Source organism: Oryza brachyantha, chromosome 7 (genome assembly GCF_000231095.2).
Source record: "Oryza brachyantha chromosome 7, ObraRS2, whole genome shotgun sequence".
NCBI lineage: Eukaryota > Viridiplantae > Streptophyta > Magnoliopsida > Poales > Poaceae > Oryza > Oryza brachyantha.
This window is the reverse complement of record NC_023169.2, coordinates 2,649,234-2,667,500: the sequence shown is the minus strand read 5'-3', so window position 1 is coordinate 2,667,500 and position 18,267 is coordinate 2,649,234. Positions and strand designations below refer to the sequence as shown.

The following is an 18,267-nucleotide window of genomic DNA, read 5'->3' as shown; positions in this document are numbered from 1 at the left end:
ATAAACAAAACACCTTGAGAAGCTCACATACATCAGCTACAGCTTGCTTCCAAGGAAAAGGAAGACAAGTAGTATATACTATACTACATCTCTCTTCAGTCAGCAGCAAATGTTGCTCTCATAAAGATTTTTTTCAAGATTAAGATCAGTTTAGTTAATCTGAAGAACCACAACAATGAAACATTGTTTTTTTTGCTCAGTTTGATCTGTAGCATTTCATTAAATTAAGGTGAACTTGGTTAATATCAATCCAGTATGCAACAGTTGGTGAGTCCAGTTCTTATTATTTTGGTTGTATATATTGAATACTTGAGTGGTTGAAGAATGCCTTTCCTATGGTAAAGAACTAGAGTACAAGTAAGTGCATTGTGATGATTGGCAGAGAAATTATTACACTAACCATGCACATATACAAAGGCAACTATAAAAATGTAGGGTTATTTTCCTCTCAACAAAAATACAGTGTGTGATTTGGTAGGGAAATCATGAAGATGCATGCATGATTTGATGCAGAGCCTTTTTCCAAATGAAATAGTAGTACTACAAAAGTCATCAAGTCACTTTCATTTGCACTTAATAGTGGGGTCACTATGAGTATAACATGTCTTGGGCCGTGCTCTTTCCCCCAACATCTAAACCTCATATTTCTCCATTTTTCGCGCATACACATCCCAAACTACTGAACTGTGTTTTTTTACGAAAATTTTTTATAGAAAAGTTGTTTTAAAAATTTAAATTAATATATTTTTATTATTTTTATAGTTAATAATTAATTATCATGTAATAATTTATTATCGTGTTTTTCACGCCGGTAACCAAGCAAGCTACCGAACACGGCCCTGGTCCCACATGCAGTGTGCATGCAGGACAAGAAAGAGCTAATTGAATGCATCATAGGTTGAACAGGTTGAAGCTCCACCAGCAGGCAGATGATACTGCTAGCCTTAGCTCCAAAGAATGCTTCTACTTTCTTCTAGGCTTTGTCACCTTTCTTTTGTCCTTTATTTCCATTTAATTGTTGTTGCACTTACAATTTTGTAAAAATAGTAATGACCTCAGATATGAACACCATGACCTTCATAATCATTAATTATAGTTTAGAGTAGTGTGCCCATGAATACATAAACTGAATTTGCATTGTTGCACATTTCAATGGCTCAATAATAGAGTGCAAAACTTATGGTGCCACAATTTTGATGTAGCAAGTATAGTTACAGTGGTGGATATTACTAGTCACAAAGTTTTAATTGGATAATCAATAAACCTTAAATACAAAGAAAGGGGATAACAATGACTCCATTTGTTTTTTAGGTTGATCCTGATGGAACATAGGTTTTGCAACCACACAACACAATTCTAGATGAAGGGAAGCACATTTAATTAAGCGATTGTGACCTATCTATTTTTCATCTTAAGTAGGAATATACTGGGAATTCAACATTCTAGATGAAGGGGAGCACAGTGGCCCCCACCAGCTTCACACCACTTTTATTTCACAAAATGGTAAATTTTATTTTGTTTTAACCTTCTCCATCATGAAAGCAATCCTCTTTTTTTTTTTGGAGAGCCTCTGTTTTGCCACAAAGCCATCTGCCCCCACACTAATCTCTTGACATGGATAGAGGTGATGATGACATCTTATAGGGGATAATGAGAGGTTTTTGGTTTAGTTACAGAGGGAGAGAGAGAATGGATAGCTTTATGTCAAGTTAAAGTGTATGGTGCAATTCATGTGTCTTCTTGCAAATGTGTCTGTGTCAGTGTGTGTGGGTTTGATGTCTGTGGTTAATTTAATTTCTGATCTTATCTTCATGGCGCCATTAGATGTGTTGGCTTAGTTTCCTAGGTCGGTTGCTTGTTTGTGACTTGATCAGTGTTGGTTTTGTGGCTAAATGCTAAATTGGTTGTGTCATCTGTTTTTTTTCTATATAAAAGTATATGCATCCATATGCATTTGGACCAAAACTCCAACATTATTTAATTTACAGGTCTATTATCACTATCAGAAAGTATTTTTTACACCTTAAGGTCGATCCCCATGTTATTATTTATCATTCCTATTGCATGCCATTGCCATCTAAATAAATATAAAAGGCAAAATAAATGATAATGCAGATTATATGCCATCAATCACTCCACAAATATGAAAAGTTAAGTCTAGTTTGTGCATAAAAGAAAATACATAAATTTGCACATAATGAAAACACAAAATTTGCACCCTTATCTAATGAAAAAATATCATTTTAACCCCCCCCCCCCCCCACACACACACACACACACACCCCAACAACAACAGGAACAACAACCACAACACACACAAATGAATTAACTTAATTTTTATATTATAGATTTTGGACCTATCAAAAAATATGCAGTTATTTTACCTACACCAAAAATGATTACTTAAGTATAATACATTTTCCATTATATGAATCTTTTTTGTATGCAGGTAAAGAAGTGCCGTGTTCAAAGTTTTCTTATTTATTTTACAAAGGCTAAAATGGTGCTCCAATTCCATAATCCTTGTCTCTTTGGATAAGGACAGGGTCCCTAAAAATAATTTTGACCATTATTTTATTACAATATATATAATATAAATATATATATAATTTTATTGAAGTGCATTTCAAGATTATATTCAATACATATACTCTCCATACATTTACGGCTGGTCTGGTTTGGAGAAAAAAACAGAGAATTGTGAGTCCTAAAGATTAATTTATATGAGCACCATTTAGTTCATAGGAATGAAATATAGGAAAATCAAATAAAATTTTCCTTTCCTATAAGTTCTGAAGAGAAAACATAGAAAATTTTCCATCCACTTGAACCTTTTGAAAATAAACCCAACAAATTAACATGTGCATACATTTCTATTACTTTAATTTTCCTATTGCTACGAGATAAAATTCCTTCAAACAAAACAAACTCTTAAAGCTAATATTTTAAAACCGATTCATGGTTAAAGTTTTAAAAAATTGATCTTAGTATTATCTAAAACAATAAATATTATAGATTTGGAGGGACTATTCTTTTGTGATCGAATAACACGCGAGACACGTCTCAAGCTCACATCCTTTCATTTTCATAGACAACCACGCCGTTCTATCCAATGCGTACATGTAACTTTTAAACTACGTGATTCATCATTAACACGAGTGCTAAAAGAACCATTTAATTTGCCGGCATAGAAGCTTCTATGATCGATGACACTTGCCATTCAGAATTGAAGGAACACGTTCTATTTCCCCAATTTTTTTACCGCTGGTTATATGGTTTGCATTTTGACTTCCCAATGGCTAAAAAAAAAAGTTTCTACGCGGTTTCTATTTTGATTTTATTTTTTAAGCCAAGTCATGACGAGAGAATATATATGGTTTGTATAAATGTGTGATAGAGGGTTTCCACTGCATACTGTTTTTGGTAGAGGTTACCGTTACCCAGTGGTATCGTGAGGATTAGCACAAAAATCACAAGTGTAACCCCGTAACACCAAGAGATTTCTAAAACTGAGAGGTCATCGTATGAGGCTATCACAGTAACATAACCATGCGATATGGTAAAAACCTAGAAACATTCTCGAATGTGTGCATATAACAAATGTGGGTGCAGTAGAATGTGTACATGTGTTTTCTAGGTGATTAGAAAATAAAATATACTCTATATAACAAATGCTAGAGAGATCTCCTCACAAATATTTGAGATTGGAACATATTCCGTCTATCCCAAAATAAATAAACTTCTAGCATCTCAAGAAAACTTTAATATTGACAAGAAAAGTCTCTCATTAATAGAAAAGTAGTATAAGTGGAGTGGGTAAGGGGTTCTCAAAAAAACTTTAATATTGACAAGAAAAGTCCCTCATTAATAGAAAAGTAGTATAAGTGGGAGTGGGTAAGGGTTATTGAAGGGATAATCATATGCCCCATGATTTCTAGACCGAAGGTAAGTAAGTGAATAAAAATCAATTTATATTGGAACAAAATTAAAAAAAGAATGTACTTCACTCAAAATATTGAGGCCAGTCGAACTTAAGTAAGACTAATATTTTACCTCCTGAAGTATAAGAACAGGTTCGAATAGCCCCTAAATATCTTTATATGTGGTTTCGTTGTATATACTATGTCCCATAGCGTTTTTTGCCACACGGACTACATTCAATGACATGTGATACATTCAATAATTTTTTTAATAAGCGAAATAGCTTGAGAATGATATACATCAGTACTAAATGGAATTTTAGTCTTGCCAGCCAATGAGTAAACAGAAACAATTAGATCAACTTGGGTTTTATAGAATAATCTTTGTGGTATGCAAACAATACCACTGCCATCTGACCCATGTCATTATATATACATAGCAAAACCACCTACAACATCATTATGTAGCTAGGGTTATTTGAACAAGTTTTCTTACTCTACTCGAGGTAGAATACCCGGTTTTATACTTAAGGGTTAAATAGACCAATCTAATGCTTCAAGGTATGAATTAGACCTTTTCTAAACTATGAAAATCCATTTGTTTTTTGGATGGAGGGAATAGGTGTTGGTGGTCAAGAGATGGGAAGTCCCGGAACTGCTAAAACATTATCATTATTTCCTATTTTAAATGTTGGAATAACTATTTTGTTTTAGTCTCGTCAGCATTATTGAAATTCAAATTTCTTTTAACTTGAATTGTCCCCATAATTTTGACCATCATTATATCACGTCTGCACTTGATCTAAAAAGAACTTTCATGATGTGATAAAGGAAGTATCATTTGACGATACTTCCTGCATCAGTTACTCCTTTTGTCGCTCTTCAAACCGTGCGGCTTACTCATGACCAAAACAAAATTTGTGCATAATTGTTTTATGTGTATGTACTTAGTGATTTAAAAGCAAATAAAACTATGAATCAACGTAAATATTACACTTTAAAATTGAAATTTTGGCTTATAAGCATACACAAAGGTGAATGTTACTTCCGTGAATAACAGTGATCAAATACTTTTTAATACTAGCTCGATCCACGTCGTACCAGTCATAAAAAATATAATTAAGTACGATAAATCTATCTTAATCATATCTATCGATCAAAAGTGAAAGAGTGTGCAGTCATATTTTTGGGAGCGGTTGAGATGAGCCAGCTGACCTTTCTTCAGGAGAGATTGAGGCATCATCTTCTCGCTTAAGAATAAGCATAAATAAAACGGTTTATTAATGATTAAAAAAATTATAAATAAAACTTTTATATACATGTTCTTAGTAATCTAAAATTAAAGGTTAAAAAATAAATTATAATGAAAACATACCAAAATAAACTATAAATTTATATTTTTAAATTAAATATAAGTGAAGAGATGGAGCTTATAACACGTCTGCAGTACCTCTTACGTGAGTAATTGACTCGCACATTTTTCACGTACTAGTAAATTGATTCTTGTCAAGCTACTCGTCAATTTATCTAAAAAAAAATTACTCACAAGTTAGTCGCAGCCCTGGGCAAAATCCATCTACTCATCACTTGTATTTCAGTACCGTCAGAATATTTCAAATGCATATAATCATTTTCCGTATAAAGTGGTACGAAGAATATTTTCTTGGAATATGATAGACGTACACAAAACTTGTTTACAAACATCTTACAAAAACTGATCTGTCACAGTACGATTTTATCTTAATTTTTTGTAATTACCCACTAATTAAATATAATGGTTAAGATCCTTGTTAGTAAAAGTTTAATAAAGATTTTTTAAGTACGCGTAGCATTATTCATGTTTCTTGCATCACTTTCCCCAGGAACCCGTATATGATACGTACCAAAAAAAAAAGTACTAAATAGTTTTGAGTACTGCAAGAAAAAATAACATACGATGAGGCTCATATATCAAAACATAGAATCAAAGCATCGAAGAGATTCAATATAATCTTTAGTAATACATATTCTCTTCGGTCAAAAATATAGTAGCTTGGATAAGATTTGGTTAAATTTCTAAATCCCAACAACCAACTTTATGTCAAAATAAATTTATAACTACAATAAGTTTATGATAATATGATATAGTTTTCAAAGCAAATCTATGTGTGCCATTTATTTTGTAAAAATAAGCATTTAACAAGTTATTGATGATTGAAATTTTGAAATTGTGACCAAATATTATCTAAACGATGCAAATTTTTGACCGAGCGAAGATCACGAAATTCTGCTGAGGAAATTAGGCAAAGTATTCCAGATTCAAAGAGAAAAAAATAGCAAGTACATGGAACTTCACCCCATAGGCTACATTCCTTTGGGCTGTAATACTGTGCCTTGTGGCCCATTCTAGTGAATCTTCACCAGCCTTAGGCCACGTTCGACTCTCCCTTCTAATTCCCTTGTTTGTGTATTTTAAATTTTCTATTAAAAAAAGTTACTTTAAAAATCATATTAATCTATTTTACAATTTTTATAATCAATAATTAATTAATTAATCATATACTAATTTATATACTAATTTATTATTGCATACCCTCGTACCCCTCGTGCCAAACTCAGCCTTAGTATGAAGTCCAGGAAACAAAGTGCGGTGTTGCCCCACGGAATAAGTTCATCTAAGATCTCTAAACTTGTCGACGAATCCGATTTTCGTCCTGATTTGATCGTAGCTTAAATAATCTGTAGGCCCTAGTAAGGAGTATTTTCTGATAAAGAAAATTTTCATACATAGCTTAAATAGAGGTTAGTACACACACAGCCTAGAATGGTAAGCGACAAAACAGTACATGGTCTACATCAGGCTAAATAGCATAGGGTTTACAACGCTGCTGGAAGTTGCAGCATTATTGTTGTAACATTCTCTTGTTCTGTTGTCTAACACAATGGAGAACAAACGAATAAATTCCATCCAGAAAACTGCCCCCTTGAGATATCAAAATAAAGGCGTTTCATTTTGGGGCAGAATAAACAAGCACGAGGGAGGAATGATGATTCTCAAGGTACGTTCATGACCTGGATGGACTGCAGCATGTCGGAGAGCGCGATGACCAGGTCGCCAGACTGGATCATGCCCCTGGCCTTGAGCAGCGAGAAGGTGCGGTTCAGGTTGCTCTCCATGTCATCTGAGAAGCTGAGGCGGAAAGGGATGAGGCCCCATTGAAGGTTCAGCCGTCTCCGCACAGATGTCGAGCTCGTGAAGGCGAAAATCGGGCAGTCAGGACGGCACCGTGAGAGCAGGGACGCCATGTGGCCAGTCTTTGTGTAGACAAAAACGGCATCTACCTCCAATTTGTTGGCTGCAACTCAAATAGTTGTGATTAGGCCAAGACCAAATATGTAGATGGCAAAATAGTCTCGGTTCGTAACCATGGCAATGCACAATAATAAGAAGATGATACCGCAAAAAACAACAGTAGCAGTCACTACAAAAACAGTAGAGTTGGCAGTGGTTACCCATTTTGGCAGCCGAAATGCAGATTTCTTCTGATATTTTGTCAGAGAATGAAGATGAAACATCTTTAAGTTCCAGCTCCTCGTGACGCTTCTCCTCTCTCCACCACTTCTCAATCCTTATGCTAACACTCCTGAGGACACTAAGAGCTTTCTCTGGATATCTCCCCATAGCTGATTCACCAGAGAGCATAAGTGCATCTGCACGTTGACGAACTGCTTCAGAAACATCAGCTACTTCGGCCCTGGTGGGTGTAGGATACTCAATCATCGATTCAAGAAGCTGGGACGCAACAATGACTGGCTTGTTGAGCTGCCTGCACAGTTTAACTATCTTTTGTTGTACTGAGGGGACCTGCTCCAAGGGAATTTGTGCCCCCATATCTCCTCTGGCTACCATGGCACCGTCTGAAGCACGGATTATTTCCTCCAAGTTCTTCAAAGAGTCAATGCTCTCAATCTTTGCAATGACCGCTATATCACTGATGAGTGATGATACACAATAAGATAACGGTCAGCACAAAGGAAACTGTTATTTCAGGAATAGTGTGGGGTTCTTTCAATAAAATGTATGTCGTCTTGGATGGTTTTTCAGACATATTAGAACGACTCAAACAAGATCAACCTCACAAACTACATACCAACAAATGGTGTAAGATCTATTTCTTAAGCCATATAGAGTATAAAGCATATGTTGATTCAGTGTTTATTGGAACAGGTACAATTAAGTAACCTAGCTTATCTCTGGTTTGACCTGTTTTTATCTAACAATTAAAAACTAGTATGTTCATAGCTAAGTTGATTTTCTGGGTAGTAGGCTCGTAGCTGACTGAAAGCTTACCCAACTGGTAACCCACCAGTATTGGACAAGAACCAGAAACAGCAGATACACACGAATTTGGATGGTTGCAGAAATACTAGCCACATAAACAGTGCCTTGAGCTCAATCATGTTAAACAAAACTTTGCAACATGGAATCATGTGGTCAACTGAGAAGAAAATTATACTCATCTTACCTGCCCCGGCTCCTTGCAGCTATATAGCTTTTCAGATGGTTAATTACTTCTGCAGACTTGACAAACGAAACTGCAATAAAATCTACACCTTCAGAAATTCCAAAGTCTATGTCAAGCCAATCCTGCAGAAGTCACAAAAAAAATAATAATCACCCTTTCTCAACAATAAAAAAAACTTGGAAGAAATCTGTGAAGTTCTGTAAGAAATGGATGGTTTTTTTCAAAGAAATGCAGAGTCTTTAGCATTGCAGTGCGATGTCTGGAGTAAACCAGAAATCTTCATTTGGGCTCATCAGTATTAACAGTAAAACATGGACTGTCTGTCCAAGAAAATGATATAACTATTCCATATCCATTTTAGATTTACCAATTACAAGCAGCATATTTGCCATGCTAATAAATTTACCTTTGATGAAATAGTTGGAAGCATAGCGTTCCTCTCACGGACAATACTGCCATCCCGCCAAAATGTGAGATTGGCACGTGGTAATAACAAACCAGGATCTGTGCAACGGCACTTGACATCTGGCCCTAATTTCTCAATCACCTCAAACCGAGCCATTCCACCATCAACAAGAAGCTCATCACCAACTCTTACATCTATGTAGTATTCAGGAAAAACATTACAGCGGGGAATAGAAATATAAATAAGACAACCAGACAATCTGATCTTGGAAATAACCTTCAGCAAAGCCTTCATAGTTCACATGGATAGTTCGTTCTGGGGGAGGTGCCTCAAAAGATCTTACGCTGAATGTCCATATTTCTCCATCCTGTGAAGTCCAGCAAAAGAGTTTTTTTTTTCAGAAAAATAATTACCACAGGGCACATTGAGTCCAAGGTAACACAAGCTGAACCAGTGAAAAGCATGCTAGAAAAGGTAAGCAATTACACTGTATAAGCTTATGAGGACAGATGAGGACTACTCTAGCAGTCAAACTACTTCTAATACGATTCAAATGGACAGAATGAGGAAAGAATATTATTTATGAGAGTGGTGGGCAGTCATTGCACAGCAATAATCTTATGTCATGGTTTATCAGAAAAAACATGACTACAGAATTTTGTGGACACCAGGTATTGTTAAATTCAATTGAATGGGCTAAGAATAAAGGTTATGGCATCCAACCCAGTAGGTCAATAAAACTCAAAATTACAGCTGCATACATGCTTTTGGAGCAGAAATTGAATAAACAAAATTCAGACATATTCTTTTTCAGCTGAGACGAAAGACTTTACGGCCCCATCTTTTCGCTTTTGCTTATGCTTATAAGCCAAAATTTGAATTTTCAACCTTAAATTTTAAGTGAATTTTGGATTCTTTTTTCATCATAGTTTATTTTCCAACCTTGGATTTTAGATCGCTAAGAACACATATATAAAAATTTTATTCATAAAATATTGTTCATTTGCAAATATGATGTTTGGCTTTTTCCCTAAATAGGCCAAACAATCACCCAGTTACACTAAAATTACAGGACTAAGAATCTGTTAGCCATGTATAACACGCATAACTGCAGGCACTTGGGCCAAATTAACTGCATCTCTACCAGCAAGAGAAGTTGCAGAGAAATCTTCTTAACAAGGAGGCCAAAACTTTGGAACGGGCAACACACTGAAATAGATAGTCAATTTAGCTTGTCAACGGGTTCATAAAATGGTAATCCCCCATATGGGATTATGGGGTCAGAGCACTTCGTCAAGTGAGTGTATGATGTGGCGTTGTTCTCTCTCTTTAGCATCTAAGTAAGCATCTCTTACTCCTACTCTCTAAAGCTCAGAATCTTCACATATCCTAACGCAAAATCAAAACTGGTATCCCCACTCCATGAAATTTTGAGCTCTGGTAGCATCGCATGGCAGAATATTCCATAACAATGCTCTAGTAGCATCCCCTTTCCCGTGCAAATATGGAGATGAGCTCAAATCTAGATCTGCCGAGTCACTGTGTTAGAAATCTTTTGCACAGTTCCAAAGCCGGAGGAAGCTGCATTCCCTTAGTAGAATCACGCACCTACTTAGTAGCACCCCGCAGTCGGCGCGCGCATTTCATCGAACGCATGAAAGCAAACTAGGAGAGGGCGATGCCAAAGGCAAATCGGAGCGGCGGCTCTCACCTCCGCCTTGGCGGCCGGAGCGCCGCCGAGGTCCCCCATGTGGATCTCACTCCCCTCGGTGTCCATCATGACGGCGACGGCGAAGCCCTTCTCCTCGTTGAGGCTCCGCACGGCGCGGATGACCCCGCGGTGCCACTCCCGGTCCCCGTGGCACATGTTGACGCGCGCCACGTTCATCCCGCCGACGGCCAGCGCCTCCAGCTCCTCGGGGCCGCAGGTGGCGGGGCCCACGGTGCAGACGAGCTTGGTGCGCCGCGTGCTCCGGAACCCGTTCTCCCGCAGCTCCGCCTCCGTGGCCACGTCGACGTCGATGGGCGAGTGCGAGGGCGACGCCGCCGCGGGGGGCGCGACGAGGATCCCGTTGGGGTTGGGGAAGGCGGCGAGGTCGTCGGTGCCGGCGCCGGCGGCGTTGTTGTTCCCGGAGCCGCTGCAGCTGGCCGTGAGGCGGGCGTGGTTCACGCGGCGTCCCGGGAGGCGGAGGAGGCTTGTGGGCGCGGCGGAGGGATTCCTCGGGGCGGCGAGGTGGAGGAAGGTGTGGGCGGTGGCAGCGGTGGCGGCCATCGCGGCGGCGGCGGCGGCGGAGATTTTTACGGGGTTTTTGCGTGGAGGCGTCGGATTTGGGCGGAGATTGCGAGGTGGGATGGGAGGGGGGAGGTGCTGTCCGGGAGGTGGAGGCTGCTTTTGATGGCGTGGAGGGTGACGTGGCAGGAGGACGCCTCGCTGGGCCACGTCACGCGCGCGACTGACCGAGTGAGCTGGCAGAGCTTGATCCGTGAACCAAGGGTACGGATTGTAAATGTCGACGAATTTGCTCGAAGTTACATCGAACCATTCGGGTTTGGATCAAGATGGGTGATTAGAAGACGAACGGTACATTTATAAATAAAAAATAATTTATAAATAAAATTTATATATATGTTTTTTTTGTCCATCTAAAAGTAAATAAAATACAGTAAAAAACATCAAAAACAATTTTAAATGTTCAAAATTAAAGCTAGCACAAGCAGTCGCATGCAAAATTTCAACAAATTTCGCTGTTATTTGTGAAAATGGTTGTAACGCTAAGTGGGCTCGCAGTTCAACGAACAAAGGAGACTAGTAACCGAGGCCATTTGCCAAACTCCACAATTTGAGATAAGTTTTCATCCCAGATTCCAAGTGATTCAAACTCGTGCAATTTAGACAACAGCACGAGCCCAGACTTACGTCCCATCATTGACACTAACATGGAGTTTGGTTTAACCACGTTAATCACCATCAAATCAACAGCTGGATACTGGACTAACGACTAACGCTTCACATGCAGAGATTCAAGGATTAAATCAATCACTGACGCATTATATTTAAATCAATCAGGGCAGCAAACAGACCAAATGCAGACTTGATTTGGTTTGAACGGCATGCAAACTGCAAGTCTGCAACCAGATATAAGACTAATACTAAAATCAAACCGTGCAAACCAAACTGCAAATTTAACAAGGTTATACGCCCGCACCAGGTGACTGGGTATACATTAGTGAGCATACGATGATATGAACAATATGATCCACGACAAGATCACCACATACAAAATACAGAACATCACAGAGAACTTGGGAAGTGCAAACATAATTTAGATAGCTGGTCCGAACCACATCATACGCTATGTTCTCACGACAACACATTAACAAAACGGAGCTGACTTAGTCTCAAAATCCCACAGAAAACTTCTTATGGAGATAGATGTTCAGGTAAAAACAGATTGGTAAATCCTTGAGATAAGATCGGTAACGCTGCTACTCAAAACTTAAAAAAGACAACGCTCACTGCGACACACCGAGCCACTTCGAGAAGTTGTCAAACTCAGCATAGTCGCTGTCTGAGATCATGGTCTTGTACCATGCCTTTCCAGCAGCCTTAACCTTTGCGGCCTCCTCCTACATTGAATCAGAATGAAATTTTAGTAGGAATAACAAGTGCAGACATCAAACTAAAAGTACAAATGGCTAAGGGGCTAAACAAGGCTTACAATTAACATGTAAACCAGACAAGCACCAGAGAAACCAATTAGCTGAATACTCGCTCCATGTAAACTCATAGCAATTACAACAAATCACAAATACAAAAAACACAGCCAAATAAATGATCCAATCAAACATTATAACCCCAAGAATAATGTTACGCTATAGTATAATAAAGTTACGCTCAAATGAACAGAACTAGAATGTTGATCTTAGATGAAACAAGCAAGCAACATACTTGCAGAAAAGAACTAGCACAACAGAAATGTTAGCATATATCAATTCACATTTCTAAAGGTTTCTGGCACAACAATTTAATTCAAGAAACTAAAAGGGCCATTGAGCTGCCATATTGAAGTGCTACAATACATAGCTGCTCCAGAGATCACGGAACCAAATACTACTGCAGTAAACATGCACACTAGATGCTTTCTTACCAGTAGTTCTATGTAATTTTAACAAATCAAAAAACAAACATAAGCATGTGCATTGAATTACCTAGTAACAGCAAGGATAGCATTTCACTTTGTTCTGAGCAATACTAACTAATGGTTACTAACAGTTCACGAAGCAACTTTGCATCATCAACAAAACAAATGCAAGCTAAAAAGCAAATTAGAATGCCATCCAAACAAACAGATGCTAAAAAAAAGTACCATCCTATCATCCACATAATTATTCACTAATATGGAACTCTAACCATAGATCTTTCTACAACTAATCGGATGTTCTCAAAGTACTAATCATTGTTATACTAATCATCATCGTTAAATTAGCTGCATAGCAAAAAAAAGGAGGAGAGATGGTTATACCGGGCTAAGCTTGGTCCTCTTGGAGTCAAGCTTCTCCTTCCTGGCCTTGATGCGGGCGGCCTCAGCAAGGGTGGCCATCTTGCGGGCAGTGCCGAAGTAGGGGTTGAGCTTGAGCACAGCGGCGACATTCTTGAGCGGGTTCTTCCTCTTCTCCCTGCGCTTGACCTCCTTGTTGAGGGGCTTCACCACAGACTGCACCTCGTCAGAGTTGATGATCCTGCCAAGATCAGCATTGGCCATCTTGGGCCTCGGCAGAATGAAGCCCTTCTTCTTCAGCGAGGGCGCATCGAAGGTGCCGTACACCTCCTCGAGCTTCTTGAAGGCGCTCTCGGTCCAGATCACGAAGCGCCCGAGGTGGCCACCGGGGGCGAGGTCGAGCAGGTTGAGGCGCTCGACGTTGGCGACGTCCACGCCGGGGAGGTTGCGGAAGGCCTTCACGATCTTGGAGCCCTCGGTGCCGTAGACGACGAGGGGGCCCTTGCGGTTGATGTACCGGCGGTTGCGCATCTTACCCTTGCCGGGGCGGATGCCGACGGAGTCCTTGGCCTTCTCGGCGTCGGCGTAGGCGCCGACCTGCTTGAGGATCTTGATGGCCTGGGAGGTCTTCTCGATGGACTCGGCGGAGTCGGAAATGACGAGGGGGAGCTCGGGGACGGCCTCGATGCGGTGGCCGCGGGCGAGGACGAGGGACGGGACGGAGGTGGCGGCGAGGGCGGAGGCGACGGCGACGCGGCGGAGGTGGACGTTGACGCGGCGGTGCCACTTGCGCCAGGTCTTGGTGGGCGCGAACATCCGCCCGCCGCGGCACATGTTGCCGAAGGCTCCCTGCCCGGCGCGGTGCGTGCCGCCCCCCGGGACACGCGGGATACGCGACACCGCGCGCCCCGTGCCCCACGACTCCGCCGAGGTCTGGTGGCCGGCGCGGCGGGAGACGGCGTACGGCTGGCGCTTGTTGCACGACAGCAGCCTGTGGACGAAGCGGACCACGTCGGGGCGGAGCGGCGCGCGGAACACCTCGGCGAGCGCCAGGTTGCCGCTGTTGTCGGTGGCCATGTCGCCCTCCAGGGCCTTCACGGAGACGAGCGGGCGGGTCTGGGCGGCCATGGCGGCGGCGGCGGGCGGCGGCGGCGGCTAGGGTTTTGGGGGTGGCGCGGGTGTGCGAATGGAGGCGGGGCGTGAGGAAGAGAGCTTATATAGGTGGAGGCTTCTAGGGTTTGGATGATGGGGCATGGCGCGGCCAGATCTGGACCGTTACTTTGGATTCAGCGGTGGGGATTCGGTGGGGATCGAGTGGGCTGGGCCTTGTAGTTTGGTGACATAGGCCGTCTCATGTTTTGGTATCTTCATTTTTTTTTTTTTCCTTTGGGTTTGAAATTTTGCTCATAATTTGAAATCCAGCATAAGTCTTGGTGAATTTTTCATATTTTTGTTAGGGAAAAGATATGTTCACCTCTAGAATAACAAGGTTGACCTTCCGAAAATTATGAAAGCAGGTATACCCATCTTGTGAAGTATAAAAACCAGTTCAAATAAGGTTAATTGGATTTGTTTTAAAAATACTATTACAATTCGACTAATTGGAAGAATATTATAATAATTTTATAATTATTCGATATATGTCACTGTGTACTCATTCAATGCACTTTTAAAAAAATTTGGATCATATTGCTCGTTGTATTGTTCACCACTTCCTCTGAAAGACAACTCAAGTGTAGGGCGGTTTGGTCTAAAACTTTTTCTAAATGCACTGAAGGGGGGTATGTAGTGGCATAGTAATATTTATAAAATTATAATAACATACTTTTAATTAGTTGAATAGTAATGGTTTTTTTAAACAGTCAAATTTATAATGGTAGGGTTCTAATTAGCCATCCAAAAGTACTTTTTATATGTAGTTTTGTTGCATACATGATGTGTTTTCTGCCACGTGGACTATACTTGCGAGACAACAGTATGGGGAAAGACTTGGTTAAGTTTTTTTTTTTACAAATATAACAGTTTTAGAATGATGTATATTAGTGTATGTATTTCATCTATCTAAAATTATAAGTATTTCTATATTGTTTAGCAAAGATTAAGTTTAGAAATAACAAACTTTGTTGTTCCTCAATGTAAATAAGAAACTATAAGCATTTCTATAGACATCTAAAATAGATTTTCTCTTTACATCAGTTATCATTTCAACAGAATATCCATATTATATAATATTTATATATATATATATAATATTTTATAAACACCTCCTATTACGTTGTTCCTGCTCTCCTCTATTGAGATTAGATGACAAAATAGAGTGTAAAGATATATAAACTCTACATTTGGAGTTTCTTGGGACAAAGTGTCTGCTGGAGCAAATTTTTTTCCTACGTACTCTAATTTCTCAAGATCAATGATGGGATAAAATATATGGAGTGAATTGCAGATTGGGCCATCTCTTATTACCACATTTGCAGCTTGGACTATGAGTAAATCTATATTTTTACTTTGGACCATGTAATTATATACGTGTTTCATATTGGACCGGTGTTTTGCTCTATCTCTCTCTTCGTTCATTTGAGGCCACCACCAATGAAATGATGCTTGAGCATGGGCACCAACGCATTTGGTGCTGTTCCTCCATTGCTTGTGCTCAATCATCGGCAGCTCCAGCGATATTGTTGGCTGTGCACTCAAGCTCTAGTACTTCAAGTGTTTCTGCTCATCACCATCTCTTGTTGTGATCTGATCTGAACCTAGGCTAGGCCCGTAGAACACAGGTGGTCAATACAAGCTCAGTGGGAAAAGAGTGAAAGAAAGCATCACCAACTAATAGCAGCAAACGAGAGGAAGAAGATAGTTTTGTGATGGGCTGATTCACTTGAGTGAGAGGGTTGTGCATGGTGAAACTAAAATACAAGACCATACGGTCCAAAGTGAAAACCTAGGCTAAGACCTAGTCCAAGCTGCAAGATCGGTAAAAATATATGGCCCAAACTGCTATTTACTCAAATATATGCTAAGAATGTTCTTACATGACCCCTTGACTAATCAAGGCAAATCAAACAAAACAAACGGTTGTCGAGGACATGTTGGGGATATTGTTTCATTTTTCAATCTAAAATAATTTATGAATAAAATTTTTATATAAGTTTTTTTAAATATAACAAAACAAAAACTAAAAAGCAAACTACACTAAAAGTTAGAAATATAATTTTTTTACTTGTAAAAAGATGAGAGCGATGTTAGAGCTTAGGTCATCCTTAATGTAAGTTTCGTGGACACAATTACTAGAGTAATATGTCATCTAAAAAGTTTAAAACTAAGATAAAACATCCATCTCTCAATACATAGTTTTATCTATTGTTGTTTTCTAGGTTACATATAAGACACAAGTTGTCTAGGTAACAGTGCATAGAAGGTTTCATCTCCACAAAACTCATTTCATCTCTCTCTTCATTAAAACTTTGCCACATCATCAAAAAATGTCTACATGACACCCTATTTTATTGTTCATGAAACTTCCATTAAGATTGGCCTTAAAAATATCTCCCTCCTATCAAGAATGCTTGACGTCTATAACAGTTTAGTGGTGATATTATCAAGTGAACTTTAATGTCCGAAACATCATAGGGACATTTAGAGCAGGTAGAGCAGGTACAATAGCAGGCTATAAGCCATCTATAAACATATTTTAAAGAGGTAAGAGAGGAGAGAGAAGAGGAGTGGACTGCTAATTTGTAGCCAGCTATAGCATGAGCTCTAAGTCGCAGTGTGTATGACATGTGGGGCCATATATTAAGGCTTTGTAGGTAACTATTGTATGGGTTGGCTATTAGATTGACTATAGCTGATTTAGAGCTAGTAGTTGGCTATACTATTGAACTTGCTCTTAGGAACTGATCTTATTGTCCGAAACATCATAGTGCCTTAGTTGTGTTGCTGTAATAATAACAAGGAACTAATCTTATTCATAAACTATTTGTGGGCTAAAGGCTAAGGCTCTGTTTTTTTCAGCTTAAGATTATTATAATCTAGATTATTGAGTCAGATTATTATAAGCTAGATTATTATAATCTGTAGTAGAATAAGCTATGAGTTGTTTCTTTTCTAGATTATTATAGCCTAGATTATTGGGTTTGCAAGTCTAAAGAGTAAGTGAGGTGGCATGGTGGGTAATTTTTTACCCAATAAATTAGAAAAAGTTCACCTAAATGAGCTTATCAGATTATAATAAGCTAGACTCCAGATTATAATAAGCTGCTTCAATAAAATGTCTGTTTCTTTCAGCTTACTCCTAATAATTTGGATTATAATAATACTAAGCTGAAAGAAACTTCTATAGCGCTAACTGGTATATACCTGAACCATACAACGGTATAAAACCCAAATTTGACAAGAGCATAGAAATTCCCACATACAAACGATGTTTCATCCTTGGATTGGATTGTCATAAGATTCACTAAACATTGTGTGTGTATTTAGCGGTCAATGTATAATTTGAAGATTCTGTTAATCTTTGTAAAGATGTCCATAATCTGCTTCGCATAGAGAGTTCACCAAATTTCATAGGAGAGAGACTCCTTAAAGAAAGCATATCCCTTATATAATTATAATGAAACAAGACCTAAAGCTCTACCGCAAAATAACGTGTGATAGGTGTAGTGCATTTACTCACTGTATTTATGATAATATGATGTCAGGGAATAACACCTCAACCAACCCATAAAAAAAACTCGCAACGTCATCGTTTTGCTTTTTTATAAGTACAACTGAAACCACCGATTAAACGGTTAAAATTAATTTATGGTTTAAAACATTTATATATTAGTTCTTAGAGCACATACAAAGATATTTATTAGGTAACTCTCTCAACTCAACCGTTATATAAAAGTTTAAATTTAAAATATTTATTCTTAGAACACATAAAAAAGTGC

The 18,267-nt window shown here is 39.0% G+C and overlaps 2 protein-coding genes across 2 annotated transcripts; both read right to left on the bottom strand.

Moving 5' to 3' along the window:
• Positions 1 to 6,641: 6,641 nt before the first annotated feature.
• Positions 6,642 to 11,190, bottom strand: LOC102705929 (pyruvate kinase isozyme A, chloroplastic). The gene is made up of 6 exons (XM_015839810.2): positions 10,543 to 11,190; positions 9,108 to 9,198; positions 8,832 to 9,025; positions 8,426 to 8,547; positions 7,413 to 7,891; positions 6,642 to 7,255 (listed from the first exon to the last, which is right to left on the bottom strand). Exons 1-6 carry the CDS (start codon positions 11,101 to 11,103, stop codon positions 6,954 to 6,956), a joined length of 1,749 nt encoding a protein of 582 aa, XP_015695296.2. The 5' UTR covers positions 11,104 to 11,190; the 3' UTR covers positions 6,642 to 6,953.
• Positions 11,191 to 12,123: 933 nt separating this feature from the next.
• On the bottom strand, positions 12,124 to 14,519 carry LOC102699419 (60S ribosomal protein L4-1-like). Its single transcript, XM_015839604.2, has 2 exons — positions 13,355 to 14,519; positions 12,124 to 12,458 (listed from the first exon to the last, which is right to left on the bottom strand). The coding sequence occupies exons 1-2, from the start codon at positions 14,456 to 14,458 to the stop codon at positions 12,345 to 12,347; spliced, it is 1,218 nt and encodes a 405-aa protein (XP_015695090.2). The 5' UTR covers positions 14,459 to 14,519; the 3' UTR covers positions 12,124 to 12,344.
• Between the last annotated feature and the right edge of the window lie 3,748 nt (positions 14,520 to 18,267).

Coding starts and splice junctions, on each gene's coding strand:
- LOC102705929 (XM_015839810.2), bottom strand. CDS start 11,103: ATGGCCGCCACCGCTGCCACCGCCCACACCTTCCTCCACCTCGCCGCC. Junction 9,026..9,107: donor CTATGAAGGCTTTGCTGAAG/GTTATTTCCAAG, acceptor AATACTACATAG/ATGTAAGAGTTGGTGATGAG. Junction 8,548..8,831: donor TTCCAACTATTTCATCAAAG/GTAAATTTATTA, acceptor TGACTTCTGCAG/GATTGGCTTGACATAGACTT.
- LOC102699419 (XM_015839604.2), bottom strand. CDS start 14,458: ATGGCCGCCCAGACCCGCCCGCTCGTCTCCGTGAAGGCCCTGGAGGGC. Junction 12,459..13,354: donor AGAGGACCAAGCTTAGCCCG/GTATAACCATCT, acceptor GATTCAATGTAG/GAGGAGGCCGCAAAGGTTAA.